General features: G+C 39.3%; 1 protein-coding gene across 6 annotated transcripts in view; it reads left to right on the forward strand.

The window, feature by feature from the left end:
• LOC148014204 (uncharacterized) overlaps positions 1-3330 on the forward strand; it is a 53766-nt gene extending 50436 nt beyond the window's left edge. Inside the window, exons 12-14 of one of the 6 annotated variants that reach the window (XR_015688660.1) lie at positions 1955-2052; positions 2120-2169; positions 2448-2530. Coding sequence is in view for 3 of the 6 variants with exons in the window: in XM_087666854.1 (XP_087522980.1) it covers positions 1955-2021; positions 2120-2169; positions 2448-2571 (241 nt within the window). In the remaining 3 variants the exon portion in view is untranslated. Of the gene's footprint in view, positions 1-1954; positions 2053-2119; positions 2170-2447 lie in introns of those variants that run through there. The other 5 variants (XM_087666854.1, XM_087666853.1, XM_087666855.1 and 2 more) reach the window with 5 other exon arrangements.
• The last annotated feature ends 22381 nt before the right edge of the window (positions 3331-25711 follow it).

Raw genomic sequence — 25711 nt, forward strand, 5'->3', positions numbered from 1 at the left:
ACCATCATCCTGTAAAAAATTATACGGCGCAGCGAACAGAATCTGAGAAAGAGATAGGGAGTACACAACAGATAAGAGGAGAATCAGTAAATTCTTTAGCTCCAAATAACTGATACAAAGATGGCTCTGTCCACCCGTGCGCTTCCACTGTGTGAAGCTTAGATGGCGATCTAGACAGAAGATAGGTGAAGAGCTTAAGGCTAGCTGGAACAACAACTCTGACTGGGTGAAAGATGAATGATAGATGGCTGTGAAGGGGTTTACCTTTTATAGCCCGCGAAGGCCGTTAGGTCGGCCTGACCGACCTACCATATGAGCCTCCACTAGTCGGCCAGGGAATATTTCGGAGAATATTCCCTTTACCATCGGGCCGGGAGGGACCGCTGGCCCCCCTGGGACCCCCCAGCCAGGGGCCGCTTCCGCAGCCCCCGGACCCCAAAATAGGGGCCCCTTTTAACTCCCTTACCTCGCAACTCGATGCAATGCGCCTCGAGTTGCTACCAGCTTAACCACTCTGTCTAACCCAAAGATTAGACCCACAACGGTCACCTTTTTGCCATCCGGTCACATAGACCTCATCTGATATACAAGTCAGGACTCAACCAATGTCCGGGCTCACATTTGGCTTCTCCTCATAATGGGGGCCTTACAACTTTGAGCACCATGGATCATTGGTGGCACCTAATGAGGGTGGGGCATTGATCATATCTAACACATCCTCCACTTTATCATCAAATCTCTCAATTTCCCTCTTCTCTCATAGTTGATTTATAGGACCACAGGCTTACAAATTCATTGCAACACCTAATTTTCAGGAAAAATGTTATTGACAAACGTACAACAATCCTATTGGACTCTTCTTAAAAACAGCGAATCAAGCTATTTGGACATATGATTTTAGAGATTTATGCTATTTCAGAAATTTTCTTTACAAGCCAAAATCTTCAAAGCTAATTGGCTCTATGATAAGCTGAGATGCCACTTCCCAATAGTGACAACACCTTTTTTGAAGCTCTTCTTCCACCTCAAGATCAAGAAGGAAGCCATCTCAATGTACTGCTGATCAACCATGAAAAAAAGGTGAAACTTCCCCCTTTTCTTACCACAAATTGATCAAGATGGAAGCCATGTCAATATACCGCTGATCAACCATGAAGAAGGCTGATTTTCTTTCTCTTCCTACTCTTCATTTGTAAAGAAAAGTTAATTTATTGCATAGTAAGTTACGCACATGTGCATGTCTATATCCTTTGCATGATCTTCTGAGATTGAGAAATACTTCTCTTGACTCTCACAATATCGTCAACCCTCATCTTGTCTCAAATTTACTTCTTATATGGCATTGTTGTACAGCAGAGAAGCGCTCCCTCTTCTTGGCAAAATTCTGGCAGCCACTTGTCATCATTACAGAATGTGTTGGACTACGTACACATGTAATGAAGGGATTGTATGTTTGAAGATGCTCTAGGGTTGAATGCAATCAGAGTTGCAAAGCATCCAGGAATTGGAATCTTTGTGATGTTTTGTATGGTGAGTGGAGGAGGTTATGAGGGCATGAAGTTAAACAGTTTGCTAATTTCTCTGACATTTTTGTGCCTAGATGAGGTTTTAGGCCCCTGTTTTAGCTTTGTAAAATCTCATGAGGCAGTTTTCCCATATTTGTAGTTCTGGCTGTTTTCTTGCACTGTGCTTGCTACACATTGGTCAACAGTTTTAGATGTTTGTTAGTACATGTATCTCTTTTTGCATGGTGCGATAGCATAGATTCAAAAGTATTTTAATATTGCAACGTACTACTTGGCATGAGCCATTTAGACAGTTAGGAACCCTTCTTGGCTTTCAGCTTTAGTACAGCTTTACTTTCAGATTTAGTTTATAAAAAATTGCATAGCTTATAGATTACATAGAACTCTGATGAGTTGATACTTACTAAGTTGGACCTTTTGATGTTCAGGTGTCATGATGCAAACCTTTTCATTCGACCTGTACAGATTGAAACTCGTGATACACATTACTATCATGTGATGATGGAAACCTGAGCTGCTTTTGAAGGTCATCTAGCTTGCCAAAGCTTATTTACTAGTGATGTCTTGGCTAATGTTGCATCATTTTGTTGCAGGTAGCATTTTTTGCTGCGCGGGATATAGATATAATGGAGGAATTAACTTGGTTGGTGCTCCTGAGAACTTCACATTCTAGAAGATTCTGCTTCACTAAATTTAATCTTAAGAAAATGTGTAGTTTCTGTCACACCTAGAGTCTGACAAGGTCATTCGGCTACTAGGACTTTTGTAGAGAGGGGTTGATGAGCATCTTCTTGTAGAAATATACTTAGAAATAAGGTGTTATTTCTGAGGTTTGGCGTTTTGCATGAGTATATTTTCTGAGCAGACTATTTTGAAGTTGCTAGTGGCAAGGTTTGGTATTTACACAAGTGCCTACTGCAGGGATTATGGCATTGACTTCTCTGATGCTAGACATCCAGTGAAGGCATTCCGGTGTCGCTGCAACAGTACATACTGCAGGGACAAACAAAAAAAGAAAAAGGCAGGGAAGTCAAAATTTGTGTGAAGTAGCTAGCATGTATTCGTCATTCCCCACCGCCACTGGTGTGTTCCCTGCAACTGGCTACTCTATGGGAGCTCAACAGACATGAATGTACATTAGCATTACAGGAAGGGTCTGGGAAAAACCTGCCAAAAAAAAAAGGCCAACCAAGGCCATTTGTTTATTATTACCCAATTAATACTCGATGAGATAATTCTAAAAATGCGATTTTCTCATATACATGTGAGTGCATAGTGAAATTCACGGTATCCTATAGCCTCTTTCTAATGTTGTGATCCATGTATATAAAGACATCAACAATAGACATGCAACAGACTGGCCTCACGTAGTCAGCGATATTAAGAACTGACACAGTTGACTGGAGTACATCAACGGTTCAGCAACACACTTAATTTAGGAATGGAATTATGGATCGATCTGTGATGCGTACTAAGGCAGGTCTTAAATAGGGGCCTGGCAAAACATCGATTTTTATAGAACGGGAGGGCTTTATCTTACCACAAGCACACGAGCGGCTTTGTCATGCTAATGGATCTCGCTTGAACAATGGACATTACTTGGTTGTTTGGAATGCAAATTGATCAGCTGCAGCTCCATCGGCCACAAGGGAAGGTTCTTGACGAGTGAATTCTGGAGCTCAAGTCGTCCTGTCAAACATGAAGAGAAGGAATTGACAATTGATCGTTTGCATCACCATGGCTCACAAGTTCTTGGCGTATCCTTACCAAGCCTTAGTGGTTGCTTTCTCACACATCTTACATTTGTTATCCTGTGCTCTGTAACCTTTTGAAATGTTTAATAAGAACCATTGGAAGCAGCCGTCACTTTTTTGTCTCGGTGGATGCGTTTTTGTTTTGGAGGATCTTTGAGACTTGCGTAGAACTATCATTTTCAAGAATTCTGATATCCCATAAGCTAGGCCATCACATTCGATCTTGGGTGGTAAAATCCAACTATCTTAATCTCTTATATAAGAATGCTCCTATACAATTTGACGTTAAAGACCCCTCCTATGTGCATTAGGATACGGGACACTCCGTATCTCATAGTGCTAAGTTTGTAAACATGGATTTTCTTTGTGACTCATACTTCCATGATTCAAGCATGCAACCAGAAGGACCAGCTTCCATTCACATGCATTAGGTACATACAAACGTGTGGCAACTGACCAATCACATGGGCCAACAAAGTCATATCTTCCCAAGTTGGACCTATCATGTATTGTAACAAGGATACCACACGTGCTGGACACATATAACGCTCTTAGTCAAGCGACTCACAAAAAATGGATTTGAGAGAATTTGGCTTTGGAAGGTCATCCAGGAATATCTTTCTGAAGAACCACCCCCATCTTAGACTGGATACACACAAGATTCACACACTGCTCAAGATGTAGGACTGCGGTATACATTGGGACCCCACCGTTGAATGGGTGGTGGTCCCTTGGATACTACCACCCATTCATACACCCCATAGGTATGGGACTAGTGGCGGGTATGCTCATGAGATTTGCTTCCATTTATAATAATTTTAAAAGCAAAATGTCTATATACAGGTGGGGTATTTTTTTGATTCCTTGAAATTTGCTCAAGCTAATTGATTGGAGTACTATATTTATTATACATTAGAGGGAGAAATGTCTCTTTTCTTGAACATGCTATAGTTCTGGACGTTGGTTTCTTTTTTTTAGGGTTGGAATAGTTATTTATATGGGTCGCCTTCATTCTCAACCCTCTTTTTCTCACTGCTGAGCATAGCTGATTTGCTATGCACTAATTGGAAGATGTGTCTGTCTTCAAGCTTCCATGCTGGGATGCCCTTTCTCTTAGCTCCCTCCTTCACGGTGCTTAACTACATAGCCTCTATACTATAGGCTGGGGTGAGCTTGATGTCAATCCTAAGGAGGTAATGATGCTTTCAGCTAGTAATACCCCCTAGTTTGGTTATCCAAAGAATCCTCATAGACGATGGCTACAGCTCTGATGCTCCTTAATGCTTAGTTAGGTGGATCAAGAAGTTTGAAAATAGAAGTATTTAAAGGTTTCTTTGCTTGCATGTAGAGAAGCCCCGGGGGGTCTACCTATAAGAAATTATCTATATAATGTGCGTTCAAAGGATATTACGAAATACCCTTTCTTTACATGTTATAAGGCCTTAAAATGACCCATTTTACTTTACTAAACTTACCGTTTTTTTTCAAATAGTGATTAAAAAACCAAAGTATGATCAATTAGATAGTGTAGAGAAATTGTTTTTGCTATTATAGAGAAAGTTCTTTTGTTTTTATAGACAACAAACCCTCTATTGTGCAGTTAGACCTAAAGAAGTTGTTAGAGGATGATACTACAAACAGGGCATAAAGAATGAATGGAAAGACGGTAGGATGTTGTATCTAAATTAGTAAAGAGATAGAGAAGAAAAGAGCTATTGGCCATGTATAGGCCTATGCTCCCGATCAGTCATGGGCATTAGAGCTAGTGATTAGGCAGCTACCTCCTATACTTTCTATAGATTCTTCAAAAGACAGTGTGATGGGTGAACTTATAAAAAATACATGGGATTTATAGATTAAGCTTGCTAAGCTTAACGAGTCAGAGAAAGATTCTACTATGAATACCCTACCTAGGGAAGATTTTGTCTACCATTGCATATGGTGTGATAGTACAGAGCACGATTGTAGAGACTGTGAGTCATATAGAGATGCTTTAAGAAAGGATTTGATTTTTTGGAAAAATGGAAAGATTCATGCAAATGAAACTATTATGCCCCTTTCTACAAAATTTGGGAAGGTAGATATGTTGAAGATTCTTGAAGATCTTACAATACAAAATGCATATGCAAATGTAGACGTTGCTACCTATGGACTTCGAAAGAGAGATTTCCAATTTTTGATGTAGATAAGAAACCAGAGTTATGGACCCATGCCATGGAGACTATAAGGATAAAGTACCAAAGACAAAGCTAAATAATACAAGCTGAAGCATTAGAGAGAATACTAGGTACTATGATTCCCCTATGGATTCCTATTCTTTCTATGCTCATTTATGAAGCAAGGGGACACATATGTAATAGTGGAAGATAAAAGAAAAATAGATTATAGGAACCTAAGGACCTCAAAGAGGGTTACTAGAGGGGGTGGTAGGCTAGAGCATGAGTAATCTATGCCTTTGGTCCATAGCAAAACATGGAAGATGTATAGAAGAAAAAATAACAAAAAGAAAAGAAAGAAGAAAAGCAACCAGGATACAAGCTGATCTTTGACACATCTTAAAATGGTTTTGGAAGAGAGGATTCTAAGTAGTAAACTTGATTTTAAATTGGATAAAATACTTGGAATAGAAAAAAGAGAGTTTCATGAAGAAAATATAGATATTATAAAAAGAAAAATATAGTTTTTGAGTGAGTCAACTCAAGCTATGATATAAAGTGAAGAAGAAATAGGTACATTCAGGTTTTGAAGATGATGTAGGTGTAGAGGCTACCTATGAAGAAGCATAAAAGCTTATTGTAGATAGTGCTAAAGTGAAGAGTGTTGTAAATGAAGATTGTGATATGTAGTAAAAAGACAAATGATGCAAGGTACATGCACTATACAGAGGACAAAGTGCCTTTAGAGGTGATACCTAGTAGTCATTATTCCAGGAACCATTGTGCCCATGCTACCATGTAGACTATAACGAAGGGTGGAGAGCTAGAAACTCCATGTGTCACCGCATTGATGGACCATGGTTTTGAGATAAATATCATGGTTAAAATTATTTATAAGAATGAAAGATGGCATGTGAATGTGGACCATGGATGGAGGATGTTGGTAGTCAATAACTCCATAGGAGATCTATATGGTGCTTGTTCAAATGCGAAAATTACCATAGGATATGTGGAGGATGATCACCATTTCTTTTTGCAAGATTGTTCATCATACTCAGTGATCTTAGGGTAGCTATTTATTACTGCAGCATGCATGAATGGAGACTAGAGTTTTGGATGATGGTTCTACCTATACAAGAATCTAGAGCAAAGATAATAGAAGAGTAGTACAATTTGTGATAGTCTATGCCAACTGTGTATGCGTTTCAAGTCATTGCTAAATTTATGATGCATGAAGAGTCATATAGGGAAAAAAGGGCTAAAGCTGGAGTTGAGTCAAAGTACAAAACAATGGATAAAAAGGTAAAGATAGTTGTAGTACCATTACCTCCAAAGAGTAAAAAACTAATGTACAATTACCTCCAAAGAGTAAAAAACTAATTAAGTTTTCTTCCAAATAGCCAAACCTAAAAGATCCAAGGGAATTTGGCCATAAATTTACAAAGAAATCTCGTGAAGAACTAAAGATTGGCAGTAAAGAGTTTCCCTTATCAGCAGAGAGATAGGGTTTCATAGAGATATTATCTAGGCATGTCAGGGCATTGGCATTTCAACCACATGAAATAGGTTTTGTGGATCTAGGAGCTATAACATCCATGGTGATTTTTACCATACCACACATATGTTAAAATTTGTGACCTATAACAACGCCTAGGGCTCACTTGTCTAAACTCATAGATCTGTTATATGAAAGAATAAGAATGGGTATTCTACATCCTTCATATGCATTATATTCTAATAGTAGCTACATTTATTTCTAATGTGAGAAGGTTAGATTCACTTCCTCTAACTTGGTAAGGATTTTCTCACAATCTAATATATAATATTTGATAAACTTCTATAACCCTGTTCATTTGGCTCTTCATCATTCTCTTTCTTTGCACATCCCTTCATGGACACATCATCCAAGAATGACATTGTCAAACTTGGAATATAATCCGTGAGTACCTTGTTCATGGCATCATCAAATGAGCCATACAATTTATAGCTCCATGTGGCAATGTACACATATGAACCAACCCAAGTGCAATCTTCATTGTAATCAAGTCTCTGCTCTCCAATAATACAAGCTGGAATTGGTCATATCTTGAGTATGGATCTCCCAAAGAATAAATAGCTATACACGTGAATACTTTTGCAAATTCATCCACCATTGATCGTGCACCCACATTTTGAATGGTTACTTTGTTCATTGGTTGAAGATCATATATAGATTTGGGTGTACCAATTTTTCTTAGACACTATGAACTATTTAAGTATTTATGCCATTTGAGAAGTATTTTCTATTCTCCATCCTCACAATACAGGTGCATTTGCTCATACACCTCATGGATGAGGTATCTATAGCAACACAATACACAATAGATAGATATTCTTCCTTGAACACTTCTTGAAGACATTGAAAGGTTTTGTGTGGCAAAAGGCAATACTTGAGAGCTACATGGTAATAATGTAGCTGATCCAAGTGTTACTAGTCTATATTATAAAATATTTAGGGGATCAACATGGTGACATGTGATTCCTATAGTATTTACATGAGAATAATCAGATTGTTGGATAGGTTGCCAAGATAAGGGGTAGGAAAAGAGGATAGACAACTCCCTTGCACAAAAAATAAATAGGTTTTTATACTACATCATCTAGTCTTGGAGATGTATATGACATTGCAAAGGGGAAACTACAGCTAGCAAGACAAGCCTTTCAAGGCATATCATAGAACATGGCCTCTGTGCTATCCAAAGTGTTTGGAGACATTACCTAGCATTCATCCTAGGTTCTTTGAAGAAGAATACTTTAACAAGCTTTAGTTCTTCCATCCACCAAATCCACTTTAGGTTATTCTCAAGGGAAGCTAGCCTCTTAGCATTGATGAAGCATTATATACTATATCAAGGCTAGTCCTTGTCCATGTAGTATCCTAGGGCATAGTAAAGGCTTTCCTAAATCTTCATAAAGTCTCATAAAATCTTCATAAAGGCTTGCCTAAATCTTCATAAAGTCTTCATAGAGTAATCCCATGAATGAAGGGTAGATTGGTACATGGTGTAGAAGACCAAAAAGTCATGAAAGGATTCATTTTGAATCCAAATTGCAACAAGATAAGTTAACTTGAATCATCATTTTAGGATAAGATTGTGAAGAAAGAAGATCATTGTATTATTTCATTTATTTATATATAAAAACTTTGATCAGAAGCCATACATCTCATACAACATCAAACATGATACTGCTATAGGGAAACAAAATAATACTTAGGTGGTTCACTCACATGATGTTTAAGGATAAATACTCTCTAAGATAGTAAAATCCATCCGCTTGATAGAGTTAGAAGCTCAGGATCGATAGGAAAACACAATATGATTGTGTTGAATGACCTAGGTAACCCTCCTATATATCCAGTGAGCCTGTGTCATAGCCTCACCCTCAATGATACTCAATATGGCTACGGGAAACTATATAAAAGATAAAAAGGTGGACAATGTTGAAATTCTTGGCTCAATGAAGTCTCCACAAATAATACTCTAAGTTGCCACATAGGTGCAGTCATTAGGAAGCATCATATACCCCCATATATTGTGTCCATTGGGAGATCTTGAAGAATTGGTGGTGAGGTGGAACAAAGATCCAGTCCATCATCCAAAAAAGATGCTCATGTAGAGGGAGATTGCATTGTGACCCTATTTGATAAACTAGGGGGAACATCACACGAAATTGCTATTGCATAAGATTTTGAAAGAAAGTAAAAGAGTATCTCTACTTTATTATTTATGAGTTTCTTATATTATATAGATTCTTCTTCCATTATTAAACAATAATAATGAATCATGGAAGATTTATAATTTCCATGAGAATTTTATAACTTTAGTATTTCTTGAGACTAATGGTCAATCTTGAGCCTTATATTTTATTCTAATACTAGAAAATATTTTGATTTACAAGGCTTTTAGATGGTCTAAAGTTGTATTGAGGTGGAATGGGGTGATATGCTCATTAAGATCAATAATGTATTTGAGAGGAGAAATGTTTTTTACATCCATGGTTGTAATGGTGTAATTAAGCTTGCTAGATACTTTTAAATTAGGTACAAAGGACTTAGGGGGCCAAATTTCAATGCATTTATAGCTTATGAATTTTGTGAGTCATGAGTAGACATGTGGATTTTGAAAAGTTTGAGTCCAATTTACATACGTATACACACATATATTTAAATACAAAGGACATTCAATTGATTTTAATTATTGGGAAGTAAGAAAAGAAAAGAAAAAGCAATCAACTTACCACATTTGACTAAGTTATGGACTATTAATGAATAAAGTGAATCAAACATGAAGTATTCCTAAATAAATTAAATTTTAAATAATTGCTAGACTATGGTCTAATTGTTACGCTAAAAATACTAATATTTCTTAGCTATTTCAATGATAGTTTAAGTAAAAAATCCTCTTAAGAGTCTTTATAATCCCAAAGATAGTTTTTAAGAAAATTTTGGATGCATTTATAAAATTAAAATTTATTATTTATTTTTGAGTTTTATTTAGTAATTTTTGCTAATAAAGTAAGAGAAATTTAAAATTAACCTCTACTCCTATTTACTTGTAACTTATTTTAAATATATGATATTTTTTCTACTTTAATTCTAATGATATAAGTTAAAATTAATTTTATCTTTAATATTTTAGCATATTTCTTTACTATCGATTTTAGGGTTTAGTGAATTTGAACATAATGAAGATTGAACGGATGAAGGGCTAAGTTTAATCATTATTTATGAATGTTGAAAAGCTAATATATTCATGGTTGGGCAAGGGAGGGATGGACTTGTCTTTTGTTGAGAATATTTGGAGAGAGAGAGAGAGAGAGAGAGAGAGAGAGAGAGAGAGAGAGAGAGAGAGAGAGAGAGAGAGAGAGAGAGAGAGAGAGAGAGAGAGAGAGAGAGAGAGAGAGAGAGAGAGAGAGAGAGAGAGAGAGAGAGAGAGCATGGACTATGTTGCATGCATCCCCTTTTGGGATGCCCCTCTTACCCCCTTTAAGCTAAGGTTAATTAGCCTTGTTTGTTCATGTTTTTTTCTTCTTTTTAATTTGTTTGAAAAAAATTACTTTAGACATTAGAAAAAATCTAATTTAAAATTTGGGAAGTAGATTTACTAAAACCAATAAATAAGTATGCTAAAAATTGAGTTAAAAGTTAAAATAAGTAAAAATTTTTACTTCATTAAGAAGTTTGTAGAATTCTCATAAAGATTTAAAGTTAATTTATAAGAAAAATAAGATACACTAATAAAATTAATAGTAAATTAAAAATATGTAGTAATTTGAAATAAGTTAATGAAATCAATAATAAACTTTGATAAATTAAGGAACCAATAGATAATTGTGATAAATGAAGAAAATGATTAAAAAATCAAAATAAAGTAAAAAAAGAGAATTTATTATAAAAACATTAAATTAGAATAAGTAAAACTAAAAATAAGATAAATAAGATCAAGCCAAGTGAATTAGGCAAAAGTAAAAATTAGCTTATATTGAAATATTATAAATTAGATAAATAGAGAATATAGCAAAAAAACTAGATTTTGTGTGTGCGTGCGTGTGTGTGTGTGTTTATGAACATGTATATATATTTGTAAAATTTGGTGGTTCACATGCAAGAAGGAGGGAATTGGGCATGATCATGTGTGTTTATTATCAAGAAAACTTTGGTATGTTACACTTCTCATACATGATCGAAAGCTAAAAAGGTCAGCTCGTCATGAACAAGGAGGAGAAGAGAGTTATTAATCGAATACGTGAGTTTTTTATATTGAATTATTGACACAATGTTATAGTATGATGTAGAGAGTAGGGCCCCTAGAAGAAAAATAAAGTTAGAAAGACTCTCCATGTAGAGCTTGCACTATAATCTACAATACATAGATTTTCAAATAATTCCATGTGATGGTGCATCATGAAACACCTTTCCCATCTTCACTTAAAGGCATGAGATGCGTATTATAATGGCCTATCACGTCCTAGCTAGCTTGAGAAAGAGCAATGGAAGTAAAGAAAGAACTCAAATTTGAAATCTTGATAACTAGTTGATGCATCAAAAGGAGGTGATGTGTTTTCTTTATATAACTTTTTCTATATATGCATGTATAGACTGTGTAAAAATAAATTCACTTGGGGCTAAGTATCCCATTTGTTGTTTTATACAGAATTTAATTGGGTTTACTTAATTATGATCACCTTTATTTGTATGCTTTTAGAAGGTTTTATATAGGTTTAAACACTAGTCCATGCAAGTAGAGATTGACACTAGAGATCCTTGCTTTTTTTCGTATTTGTATGCATTAGTATATGCATTCCTTTTTTTAAAAATAGTTATCAGAATCTACCATCAATTATTCTGAGGTTTACTCAGGCACTTAATCCAATGCCAATACAAATATAAAGAGATTGAAGCTCTTATTGATGCTTAATATGATGGTGGCACATGATCTTTCGAAACATTTTCGGTCTATTTTTGTCTTAAATTCCACTAGTATTTCCCTCATCCCTTGTAGTGAAACCTACTCATAAATTCATGCACTAGTTAGGTTCCTTTAGGACTAAGCATTTCAATTAAAAAGTCTCATTACTTGATTCGCACAAACAAACACACACACACACACAGAGAGAGAGAGAGAGAGAGAGAGAGAGAGAGAGAGAGAGAGAGAGAGAGAGAGAGAGAGAGAGAGAGAGAGAGAGAGAGAGAGAGAGAGAGAGAGAGAGAGAGAGAGAGAGAGAGAGAGAGAGAGAGAGAGAGAGAGAGAGAGAGAGAGAGAGAGAGAGAGAGAGAGAGAGAGAGAGAGAGAGAGAGAGAGAGAGAGAGAGAGATTTTAATAACATGAAGAAAAGAAATATGCTCATTTGTTTAGTAATAGCAAAAGGATAGCTTCACATTGAAAAGAAAAAGGAAATGTGACAAAGTGATTAAAATCTTACAAGAGCATTACCTTAATCTATATTTATTTTAAAATTTTTTAAATCCTTAATATATGGGAGATACACTTTCCATTTTACAATCACAAAGGCCTTATAGCCTCAAGCAGTCACACAAAGACTCGTGTAAGGGGACTATAGGAAACACTTGTAACGTGCCTGCCTATCCACTGTCTAGGAACGTTTTTAATGGTCTATTGAGAGACGAATCTAAGCGACGCCGTCCGGTACTCCCATGGAATGTTACGAGTTTGTCACCACCTAGGGTTTCTCGAGTCTGCCTCGCAATGGAACGTTTGCGACTGAATCCACTGGGATCAACCTAAAATTTGGGTTCCTAGTGGTCAAGGTCTCCTGACAACATTCTAGTGTCAGGTCCTGGACATCCTACTTTACGCAGAGATACCCAATCTGAAGCAGATTCATGCTGCGCTTAGTTCAAAGAGAATGGGAAAAGAGAGGGATGTGCTGCTCAACCTCTCTACCCATAAGGCATAGTCCCGTTTTGGTCCCCTAAAAGTGCATGAATTGGGGTTCTAACCTAACAATTTCTAAGGGTCGGGACGTTGGTAAAACCTTGTGAGAAGCCTTCCAGTTCTCTGGGACCACCCTACCGTAAGATAATAGATCCATTAAGGGTTCTGCCCACGTGCTTCCCTCAATATGCATTCTTTAGGATCTAAGAGTGATACTATGCAGAATTTTACTTAACGCTTCATTCGTTCAGCTAAGGCATATGTTAAGGTCTTATGTAACAACTATACAAGATGTAAGATCTATTGATCACTTACATTGATCGACAACCCCACATTCTTCTCAACAAGTATAAATGTATCGGTCTTTCCTTTGACTTAGGGTTTCCTAATCCTTGAGCTCTCCACTTGCCTTTGCAGCCTAGAGTTGTTGTTTGTGTCTAGCCTAACCCCGAGTTGGATTGATAAAGGTAGAAGTTATTAGACGGATCTTGAGGCATCTTAATTTTAATCCTTAGGATCATTACTTGTACTAACTACGCACATCATCAAGATTCCAATCTATCAAACATGAGCTATTAGTTTGTGATATCAGCAAGATCTTGGGCAAAGATCTAGAGTTTCCAGGATGAATTTTCTTTAGGCTAGGTTGCTTACCATGCAATCCATCAGGCGTGCAAGCTGCAATATATACCTTCATTGTGGCGAAAACATAACTACTAATTTGCAAGAAGAGGGAGTTGACAATACTTTGGAACCTTATATTCTTTTCATGCTACGTATGAATTTTTCGCATAGCATCTAAATGCAATTTATTTCTCTTGATACATGCACTTCACAAACTCCATCTTGGAATATTTGAGATGAAATTTATCCTTTTCAATGACTTGTTCTAGTGCGGCATAGTATGGCCCTGATGTGTTTCATGCGAAAATCAAAGCAAGCAGCTACAACTTAGAAATGTACTATTTATATCCGCTACCATAGTTGTATTGGCTGTAATACCCTTGCATGAGGATTCGTTGCAGATCGTGGGATTGCCACCCGCACTTGACATTCTTTGCTTGGGGGCCATTCTCGATCTTCCTTGCTTTAAGTGCAACCCCTGCAGGGACTTAGCAGCCTCTTGTTCAAGAAGGGGGGGGGGGATTACGGGAAATTAGCTCGCGGGATAGGGAATAAGCTCGGGGAAGAAGGAAAAGGAAAAATATGTGTGGCCACCCTCTAAGGAGGGGAAAAGAAGAAGAACCTTTTAGAAGGTTCTCTCTCTCTCTCTCTCTCACTCTCTTTCTCACTCTCTCTCTCTCACTCACTCTCTCTCTCTCTCTCTCTCTCTCTCTCTCTCTCTCTTTCTCTCTCTTTGTGTGCTGGTCAGCGAGCCAAGGCCTCCTCCCTTCCTTTGATGGGGGGATGGGAAGGAAATGGAGTGGTGGTGGTGGTATCCGCCACCTGTTGCCATTTGCATGGTGGCAAGGAGTTTGGGCCTCCCAGCTAGCTGGGGGTTGCGAGAGGCTAGGGGGTGGGGTGGTAGGTCACGTGGCCTTCCTCTCCATCAACATCATTGTCATCTTCTTCTTCACTTCTTCTTCGTCATCATCCACTTCATTTTCCCCCCCGTCATCATCTACTTCTTCTTCCCCTTCTTCGTTGACATCATCTTCTTCTTTCTCCTTGTCGTCATCCACTCCTTCTTTCCCATCGTCATCGTCTTCACCGTCGAGTTCTACTACTTCCCCTCCCCTCCGCCAGTTGACGGCATTGACAGGGGGGAGTAAAAAAATTTCAATTCATTTTAATTATTATTTTTTTGGGGGGGTTCCTATGTGAAGGGGGGAAATATAACATCCTGTCCCCCTTAGAGAACTCGAGATGTCCTTATCTTGGAAGAACCGGGGGTTCGATTTTGGAATTTGTGGGGTAGGACCCATCACACATTCGTTGCTCACTCATAAGTATATGGTCTTTTAAAAGAACAACTTATTGTATTAGATATATCCGAGTCTTCATTACAAAAGTTTATTGTAGTTACATCTCATGAGTATCTTCTGGGTTTTTCCTAACTCTCTGATAATTTCCTGGTAGATCCTGGATCATTGAAGGTTGTACAACTTCATTTCGTGTAAGTCCAAGTTCTCTTTGAGCCTTGTTGGGACAATTAACATGGATATGTCCAATGTTGTGGCACTAGGAGCATCGATGTTTAGGGTGATTTGGACCCTTTTGAAATGACCTAACTCGTTGCAATAGAAACAACACATAACTTTATCACTTGGGGTCACAAGATTCTTGGTTGTCTTTTCTTTAGACCAAATTGCCCTAGGATCCTTTTAGCAGATCGAAGTGGTCCTTTATCTTAGAAACTCTATTTCCAGATTGTCCTCTTTTTAGATATAGACTGAGATCCATAGACAATCGACTTTGCTTGTAATACTAAAGAATACTCCGAAGCTTCGACATTCTGATAAGACCCAATCTATATTAGTTGAGAATAACAACTTAAGAGAAATTCATTGCAAGTTATAACTGTTCGAAATTGATGCAACTCATATTACTCGGGTTAACTGTAGTTACAAGAGTAAAGTTTATTCCAATACAAGTTGTATTACATGTCGATAAAATTTCTAGGATTTCTAATCATCTTGAAGAGGTGTAGTGGATTCTAGGTCTTCGTCTTCATGTGATTCCTCTATATATCCAAAGACTGCACTTGTTGAGAGCGGAGTTTTGATGCCGAGAAGTGCTTAAAAATAGCTAAAAATTACGAATATTAAGGGAAAAATATTCAACATCGAAGGCGGCGGCTCCAGCTAGGACAATTTTAAGCGTCAAGTGCTTTAAAGGTGCCCGAGCGACACTTGTTGATTTTTGATAATTTTTTAGATTGCTCTGCGGGTTGTCAGGAGTTCTGGCCAATGCGGGATGTCAAGCCGGACGCCCAGGATTTTTTAGAGCTTGATTTGGAGCCCGGACGGGAAAATGGCCAAGGAACCGGTTAAGATGCGAAGAGGTGGACAAAACTTTGGTTAAGTGGCTAGTGCCCTTTTGGGAGCCCAAATTTTTGATGTAGCATGAAAATTTGGCAAAAATTGTGATGAAGAAAACGTGAGGGAAGCGTGGCCAGACAGGCACCGAAAAATGTGCCATGGATGGAGGGGATCATGATGCCTGCCTACACACAACCTATGCAATTGACATTACCCTCGAACTACTTCTTCCCTGTTGATCTTATCACCGTCTCTCGCCCATCAAATGGTGGCATGGATGGAGATATCTGATTTAGTCTTTCTCTCTCCTCCCTCTCTCTCCCTTAAGGGGCTGTTCTTGTGTGGAAAAAGACAATGAAGAATGGTGGAGGAAAGCTTGTCCAGATGAGACCGGATTGCTTCCGGATGGATGAAGACTTGAAGAGTGCTGTTCTTGAAGATGTTGAGCATTAAATGCATGCTGGAAATCAGTCCCGTAATCAAGACCAAGAAACCGAGACCTGAAAATAAGCGGTAATGCTATTTTTATGAAGAAAAATGATCTTTTTATACTATTTGCTATATGAAACCTTGTTCATATGGGATGAAAGCTCATTATGATATTGTTTGCCATGAGTTTCAACTGTTTGCAACCTGAAAATCAGAAAATATAAGGCTACATGGCCGAAATTAGTGTCAAAATACATGAAAAACACGCGTTTTAAGGGTAAAATTAGGTTTTTTTGCTACATAAATGAGAAATATGATATGTCACACCAACTAAATCTGAGTTTTTGCTGTCAATGAACCTAAGGGCCACAGCCCACAATCAATTTTCATTTTCAGTCATTATTTATTAAAGTAAAATAGGAAAAAATGCATAAAAATGGGTTTAAAATTAGGGAAAAATAGAAAATGGACTGAGAAAAATTAGGGAAAATTAGATCTATGTTTGTGCAATGTATAACGAAGGCAAAGCATGAGGTTGGCCTCAGTTTGTCCCCGTTTCTATGTTTTGTGCGTATTTATTGTTCTTTTAAAAGGAAAAAATGCATAGAAACCCTATCTAACCGATTAATGATGCAAAATGCTAAGAGTTGGATGAAGAGGGGCTAAAATGCTGAAAGATAAAGAAAAGATTTGATTTATGCATTGCACTTGGCATATAGGAGATAGTTTGAATAAAGAGGATGGTAGTATGAGTATATGGCTCGGTGCCTCCTTTCAACGCAACACACATTAGTAAAATTCATGGAAAGAATGCTTTATGCACCATGCACGATGCTGATCTTTTTTTGTCCGAGCACGTGGCCATACAAAATTTGCATTAAGCATAATAATTAAAAGGTATCAGAAAAATCTCCTGGATGCATGGCACCTGTCTTCCTTAGGTTGTGACCAACGATGAGCGTGAGAGGACGTCCCAAGCTGTAGGTTAGTCGTTGGGTCCTAAAGGGAAATTGTTGTGAGGAATGGTACATCCTGGAACGTAAAATATTGGTACCTTGAGAGGAGTTTGTGCTCATTTGTGCTATATGTTTACCAGCGCATTAAAGGGCCAATTCCTAAGATGTAGGAGAGCTGCAGTGGGGCTCCGACTATTAGTCGGTGGAGTGCCTCCTATGTGCGTGTGACGAGGCATTATGCCTATGTAATTTGGGATCTCCCTTTGAGGAGTTTAAGGGAAACGTTGGACTATGAACTATAAACGCATAGATTAAGCTTTAGGGCAGTTTGTACTTTAGCATTAGATTGACGCTCCTGGTCCGCGAGGCCGTGAGGGTGTTTGTGTGTCATGAGCATGAGGTCCGGCTAGTGCTATAGCCAGTGCTGGCCCATTTTGGGTCGCATCAATGGTGCGTCTGCCAGGAGCCGCTTATAAGTGGTGGTTTTTGGATCTAGGGTTTCTAGGGACCAAAAGAAAGTTGGTTTATGTCCTCTAACAAGGACCGTCAAGCCGAAATCCAAAAAGAAGAACGTACTGAGAGGGCTAGACGGCGGTTAGAGATTGTAAGTCGTTATTCTCCTCAAAGGAGTAGCCCAGTACATATAAGAAGTAATGGTTTTAGTCACCCAACTACTCCACATATTCCGTTAGGTGCAGGAGGAAGCGTAAGTTCTTCCTCCCCTCCATCAAGTTTACCCACTTCAAGTGGGGGTGTGAATCCTTCAGTTCAAGCTCCTACTGCTAATCCGATTGTCACCATGGCACAACCTATTGCAATTCCTGCAGGGACGCCGGATTTACCAGTCTTAGGAGTTCCCTTACCCATTTTTAATGGGTTAGCGGAGGAGGATGCATAATTTCACATTTGTGAATTTCAAAGATTGATGTTCAATTATCACATCCAAGATGAGGGATATCTTATGATGTTCTTCAATGTGACGTTAAAAGGAAGGGCTGTGATGTGTTATCACAGCATAGAGTCTGGAATCATAGCCACCATTGATCAGTTCTATGCAGCTTACCGAGCGGAATATGCCCCTGAAAGAGGTGGCCAATATTGGTTGTGGGTCTTGAATGTAACACGCCAAGATCCTCACGGGAATGTGAAAGCATATGCCAAGAAGTTGAAGGAAGTATTCCGTAAGTTATAAACTTACATTCCCATTCCGCCAGCTGCCCAATTGCAATACTTTTTGCATGGGTTGGATTTTAATATCCAAGTACAATTGAGCAGTGTGGCCTTGGCAGATATAGACACCGCTATTACGCGAGCAGAGGGAGTAGAAGCACGATTACAAATGGCCTACTCCTCTCGAATGAATGCTAATGGGGGTTTAGTACCTCGCGACAATCCATCATTGACGAATGGAAGTCAAGGGATGCCTATGACTAACCCTATTGGGAGAGGGAGCGTGGTTTCGAATGTACCTTTACTACCAGCTCCTCCCAGTGTGACTATGCCTATGGCAAGTCAGTTGGCTCCACCAAATGTTGGAGGCCAAGTTTCAAATTCTAACGTTGTTCCTATGGGTCAACAGCCAATGTCAAATCAGATTGTTAGGCCAATGGAACGACGGGTCGACGATCGAGGCTACGAGTCGAGTGCATCTAATGTCCTTGGCGAAGTTAAGGACATGATGAAGCATTATACCGATACAATTTCCGAACAATATCAACAAATAGCTGGCGACATTAATTTCTTGAAGAAGCAATAAAATTTGATAGGGAGTCGATGCCCTGAAGAGGGTGGACCCTCTAGATTCAGTTGTAAATGGTGTGGTGGATAGCACTTCCCCAGAAACTGTCCAAATGTGAAATGTGACATTTGTGGGAAGTCAGGCCACTTAGCTGCTACCTGTTGGAGTAAGATTAGTTCTCTCTAACAAGGGAGTAAACAGCTAGGCCCTGTGAATCATAGAGTGGAAGGAAATAACTTGCAGTAGAATGATGCACCAAGACCAATATTGCAGAGGGGAAAAACAATGATAGAAGAGTTGCCACAAGGCAATGGAGTCAGCCTTATTGAGGCTGTACGAGTCCATGATGCTGAAACCTCTAACTTAAGAGCCGTGACAAGAGGCCAAAAGGCTAAAGAGGTTGACAAAGATAAGGAAAAACCGGTTGAGGCAAACCCTAAACAAGGGGATAAGGGGACGCAAGTCCAGAATCCTAATGGAAGGGGGACCGCTAAGGCCGGTTGACAGAAAAGGCAACCCTAAGAAGGATGAGGAAGTGCCAAGAAAGAAGGCAAGAGCTAAGAAAGAAGCACCAAAACCGGTCCAAAGACCAAAAGAGAGGATGGTTTGGTGAGAAAAGAGAGCTTTGGCTACTTATCATGATTTTGATTTAGCAAGTTCCCTTTGTGAAGTTAAACCAGATGTGAACCTCTTGCAACTGATCAAATTATCTCCAGGAGTACGTAAGGAATTTAAGAAGATCCTGCGTATTGGGTATATTGTAGAACCCTTGGGCATAGCACGAGTAGGGGAAGATTGGTTTGACCATGCTGAAAAGAATTGCCCTAGGGTTCCACCATATGTAGATGGAATATTGATGGAACATGCCATTGTAGACACTGGATCCTCCGTCAATATCATGAGTTCAGAATTGATGGAGAGGTTGGGTCTAGGCATCCAGAAAGATAGCTCCACCCTTCTGAGAATGGCTGATGATAGTCTAAGACAACCAGAAGGTTGCATTACTAGAGTCCATGTTACAGTTGCGAGTGTAGAATGTTTCTTGGACTTTAGGGCAATAAGATTTGCAGGACGTCCTAGCTATCGAGTCTTGCTAGGTAGGCCTTGGATCTTACGAACAGACTGTCAAGTTGATATACCCGCCGGTTGAGTGGTTCTAGGTAGAGGTGCTAATCGAGTAATAGTCGATGCTTACCCAGAGTCTCCTCAAAGTGAGAGAGCCCCTTTATCTTCTATTGAATTAGAAACAACAGATGATCCATTGGGTAGTGAGACATCATCCAGTGATGAATCTAAAGAGGGGTCCACTATAGAGGATATTTATTAGATAACTCTAAATGAGCCGATAGAGCCGCAAGATAGGATAAGAGACGCGGATGTGATTGAGTTGGACCTTGGCACGCCGAATGATTCACGACCAATTAAATTAGGATCCATGCTCAGTTCAGCAGAAAGGGAGGACTATGTGTCCTTGATCCAAGAATTCCACGATATCTTTGCTTGGAGTTATGATGAGCTGAGAGGTATTCCTCCTAGCCTGGCTGTTCATACTATTCCTCTAAAAGAAGGCAGCCGTCCTGTACGTCAGAAAGTAAGGCGTATGCCTTTTGAATTGAGAGACGGTCTGTTTGAGGAGTTACAGAAGTTAAGGAAAGCTGGTTTAATCTTCCCTATACAACACACAGAATGGTGTTCACCAGTTGTTATCAGAAAGAAGAAAAACAACCAGATCCTGACTATGTGTAGACTTTAGAGAGTTGAATAAGCAGACGGTTAAAGATTACCACCTGTTGCCATTTATTGACCAAATTTTGGATCAATTAGCGGGTAGGGAGATATATTCATTCATGGATTGCTTTGCGGGATATAACCAGATGCCAATTGCAGAAGAAGATAAGTTGAAAACAACTTTTATTACTGTCTTTGGTACTTTTGCATACCATGTGATGGCCTTTGGTTTATGCAATGCACCTGGATCGTGGCAACGAACAACAGACAAGATCTTTGGTGACATCTCCCTAGATGAGTTGAAAGTATTTATCGATGACCTGGGGGCAGCCACTGTAAGGGAAAGGATGTTGATTATTTTGAGAAAGTGCTTTGAGCGCTGCAGACAATTTTGTATCGCTCTTAACACATAGAAGTGTGTCTTTGGAGTACCTTATGGGCTATTGCTGGGCCATGTGGTCAGTTCAGTAGGGATAGGCACTAACCCTGAAAAGATCAACGTCATAGTCGCTATGAGTCCACCACGCACTCCGAAAGAGGTGCATAGCTTTCTATCATCGATAGGGTACTATCGGAGGTTTATAAATGCCTTGGTAGAAAGGACGTTGCCATTAACGAATTTATTATCCTTTAGCTGTCTATTTGAATGGAGTGACCCTTGTAAGGTAGCTTTTGAGGATGTGAAACAAGAGCTAGTAAGAGCACCCGTTTTAAAAGCACCTAAAAGAGGTGAGGTGTTCTATATATTTTCAGTAGCCACCATGCATAGTATAAGCTGCTGTTTAGCCCAAATTTGGGAGAAAAAGTGGTATCATCCGATAGCTTTTGCTAGTCGGAAATTGGGCATTTCAGAGATCAATTATACCTACATGGAGAAGTTGTGTCTTGCGATGGTCTTTGGGACTAAGAAATTCAAGCACTACATCCTCTATGAAAATGTAGTGTTCTATACAAAGGTGGAAGGGCTTAGATTGCTTATGAACAAGCTGCAGTCGCCTGATCGTTTGGCAAAGTGGTTAATCACTTTGCAAGAGTTTGATTATGAGATTAAGAGTAAGCCACCAAGGTTGCAGGGTATTGTGGGATGCCTTGTGGATTTCGGGGAGCCGAAATAGATTTTGGCTGAAGGAAGTGATATTGAAGAAATGTTTAAAATTGATACAGCTTTTATTCCATCTTGGTATGCTGCTATTACGCATTATCTATCAACAGGAGAGATGGGAGTTGGTTTGTCAAAAGCTGAAAAGAGGAAAATCAAACAACAGGCTTTGAAGTTTTCCTTGATCGCAGGAACACTATATCAGCAGGGTGTTGATGATATCTATCACCGATGTGTGATGCCTGACAAGGTTCCTTTCATCTTGGAGGAGTGCCATGACTCTGCATGTGGGAGGCACTTTGCAGGACGGTTGACGACGCAGAAAGCTTTAGGAGCTGGATATTGGTGGCCGTCCATCTTCCAAGATTCTTTTGAGTGTGTTAAGAGATGTGATACCTGTCAAAGACATGACAGTAGAGAGAATAGGAAACTCCCACTCACACCTATCATGGCTATCCTTCCATTTGAGAAGTGGGGTATTGATTTTGTGGGTTCTATTACCCCGTCGTCTACTACCCAGAAGAGATATATTATAGTAGCAACTGATTATTTCACAAAATGGTCAGAAGCGCGGGCGATGAGGCAGGTCAATGCAAAAGAGACTGTAAGTTTCTTGTTAGAGCAGATTATCTGCCATTTTGGTCCACCGAAAGAATTAGTGTTGGACCGTGGAACCCATTTTTTGAACAAAGTGATGAAAAGCCTGACAGAAGATTGGCAAATCAAGCATAATAAAACGACTCCTTATAATCCGCAAGAAAACGGACAAGTTGAAAGTACTAATAAGCAGCTTGTGGGTATCTTGTCTAAAATAGTCTCTGAGAAGAAATGGGACTGGGACAGGAAGTTGTATGTGGAAGTATGGGCGTACAATACCATGTTCAAGCGAGCTACCGGCCATACTCCATTTAAATTGGTTTATGGAGAAGAGTGTGTGTTACCCCTTGAAATAAAGTTGCCAACCATACGGTTTGCAATTAACCACTCTTTGGGTGATGAGGATTCCCTTTTTGAACGTTTCACGACCATAGCCCACCTGGATGAGCTGAAGCTATAGAGCTTATTACACCAGGAGATAGCTAAACGTCGGATGAAGTAGTTGCATGAACTTAGAGTGAAGAAATATACCTGTAAAAAAGGGTAATTAGTCCTCTATTATGATGCATGTAGGGAGCTGTTTCCAAGGAAGCTGGAACCTAAATGGGATGGGCTCTACAAGATTGTTAGGTTGGGGAAAAATAGGTCTACAACCCTATTAGCCGATCTATAGGAAGTCGAGTTTAAAAATAAGGTTAATATTAATAAGATTAAACCTTATTATTTCTAAGTATGCTAATACAAAGAAAATTCATTGCAGGTCCACGCTAGGGATGATTTGAGACCTGCAAAAGAGCTTAAAAACTGGTTGATGGGGCGGTTAATCCCTTATTTGGAGCACCCATATCTGGAACAGAGATACCATCAGGGGAAACTCATCTGGTGGAGCAAAGGATACAAAGTGATTGAGCAAGTAGACGGAACCTTTGTGTGGGAGATTAAAGTCTTTTGCCATCACTGCTTATGATTGTTGACAAGTATCCCTGTTGAGTTCAATGAAGAAGGTGGGATGGAGCTGTCTGTTCATCCTCTTAACATAGTAAACTTTGATTATCATAATTATGAATAGAGGAGTTCGTGATGGCAGGTTATGTAAACCCATTGTGGACGTACACACTATATTTTGACGGAGCGTCCAGGGGCCCTAATAAAAAAGGGAGTGTTGGAGTAGTAATCTGAGATCCCCAACGTAGAGTTACGATGAAGTTAGCTGCTTATCTCAGGGTAGGATTCACTAACAATATGGCGGAGTATAAAGCCTTGATTATGGGACTGCATATTGCCAAACAAGGTGGTATTCGTCGGTTGTTAGTAAAAGGGGATTCCCAGCTGATCCTGAATCAGCTAGATGGGACATACACAGTGCAGAATCCCATTCTCTGTATGTATCATCGAACTGCGATGACCCTACTTGAGGAGTTTGAGAGAGTGTATTTTCAGCCGATTCCACGTTATTGGAATCAATTTGTGGATTCACTGGCAAACCTTGCTTATGAAGAAGACCTCTTCTTTAATTGTGGTCCTAGTTTGGATATTGTTATCAATGATGAAACATGATCCAGTCGCTTGTGAGGTATGTTATCAGAGCGTGCAATATATGGCAGACGATGGTTGATATGGGTGATACAAAGAGTAGCCGAGACCAATCTACCGTTATTATCTTGGACCCATAGGCTGATTAGACAACATGTTATGCATACACCTCTTGCTATATATGCAGGGGGGATGGGTCATAACCTTATGCATTTAGTTTAGGGTTGCGAGCCTGTGTTTTCCTCCTTGGGAAGGAGCCTATTATTGTATATCTAGATTCTTTCAGGGAGGGATGTGTAGGTGTTATTTTGTTTTATTTCATTAGGCCAAGAGGGCCGATTAAGTTTTGTGGTGAAGTGCTTTATTTCATTAGGCCAAGAGGGCCAGTTATCTATTTAGTGCAGGTGCGGTTAATGGGTTTTTATTTTAGTTCTGTGCTAGATAGGTTCCGAAGAAGAGCTTGGAAGGAGCCTTTTGTTGCGTGGAAGCTTCTCATGGCCCTATCTAGGTGATATCTCTCCTTTATGAGTACTGTGGTTGTTGTGCTATATGTGTTTGTGTGCTTGTAAGGGATTTTTCTTTTCTTATTGGGGATCGACGTCCAAGTCATGAAGTCCCGGTTTAGGTTATGCATGTTTGAGGGAGGTTTGAGTAGTCATTGCCTCCTGTAAAGACATTGTCAAGCATTGAAAGACATGTTTTAGACAGTGGTCCTAATGACCCTGTTCTGCTAGCTTGCTAGGCGGCCGTTTTATGAGTTCTTGTTAGTTGTGAGGCAGTTAGAGAAGCCTGCCAGAAGAAAAATAGTGATGATAAAGGGAAAGAAACCCTGAATATCTCAAAGACAATAAAAATATACAAAGTTGTGTAAAAATGGGTTCTAACCCCTATCCAAGAAAAGAAAAGAAAGGAAAATTTATAAGCAGTTGATCATTGCCTAGCGAAGGCCTGGTAGGTTCCTGGGGATGAGTCAGACCCGGGGCCGATGCCTTGTCTTCCTAGGGGTGGCTTCTTGCTGGAAAAAAAAGAAATAAGGAAGGTTGGAGCGAAAATAAAAGTGAGCGATAGAAAAGGATTAAGTGTCGCCTTGCGAGGGCTTGGTAGGTACTTGGGTACCGAGACAGGTCCTGAGGCCAATGCCCTGTTCTCCCTGGGTCATTACGCTCAGCTCCCTCCTTTTTACATGCCCAAGTATGGAAAAACAAAAACCCAAAAGAAGAAATGTACTAAAATAAAATACTTCTTGATCAGGCTATAGGAGTCCTCGCCTAGTACGAGCTCCGGTTGTGTTGTCCTTAGTTACATAGGTAGTTCAGACAACCACTTAGGGCAATCTCTTTGATAGTTCTTTTTAATTTGGCCGTGTTGGAGTAGTTGGTTAATGCCTAGCTTCAGACCTTTTATCAGATTATGCTAGGCCTACTCCTTGTGGATGTCATGCCTTGGCTTTGTCAGGGGAGCACTGTGCTGTGTTTTTAGTATCTATTTTGTATGAGCTTGATGCTTCCTTTGGTTGTTTTGTGCAGATCTATTGTGGAATTCGACGGGCTGAGTCGCCCTATCCCGTGGTTGCCAATGAGAGCAGAGTTTGATGCTGAGAAGTGCTTAAAAATAACTAAAAATTACGAATATCAAGGGAAAAATATTCAACGTCGAAGGCGGCGGCTCCAGCTAGGATGATTTTAAGCGTCAAGTGTTTTAAAGGCGCCCGAGCGACACTTGTTGATTTTTGATAAATTTTCAGATTGTTGTGCAGGTTGTCAGGAGTTGCTGGCCAA

Source organism: Lygodium microphyllum, chromosome 25, assembly GCF_053477565.2.
Source record: "Lygodium microphyllum isolate KBCC chromosome 25, Lygodium_microphyllum_v1.1.10, whole genome shotgun sequence".
Lineage (NCBI taxonomy): Eukaryota > Viridiplantae > Streptophyta > Polypodiopsida > Schizaeales > Lygodiaceae > Lygodium > Lygodium microphyllum.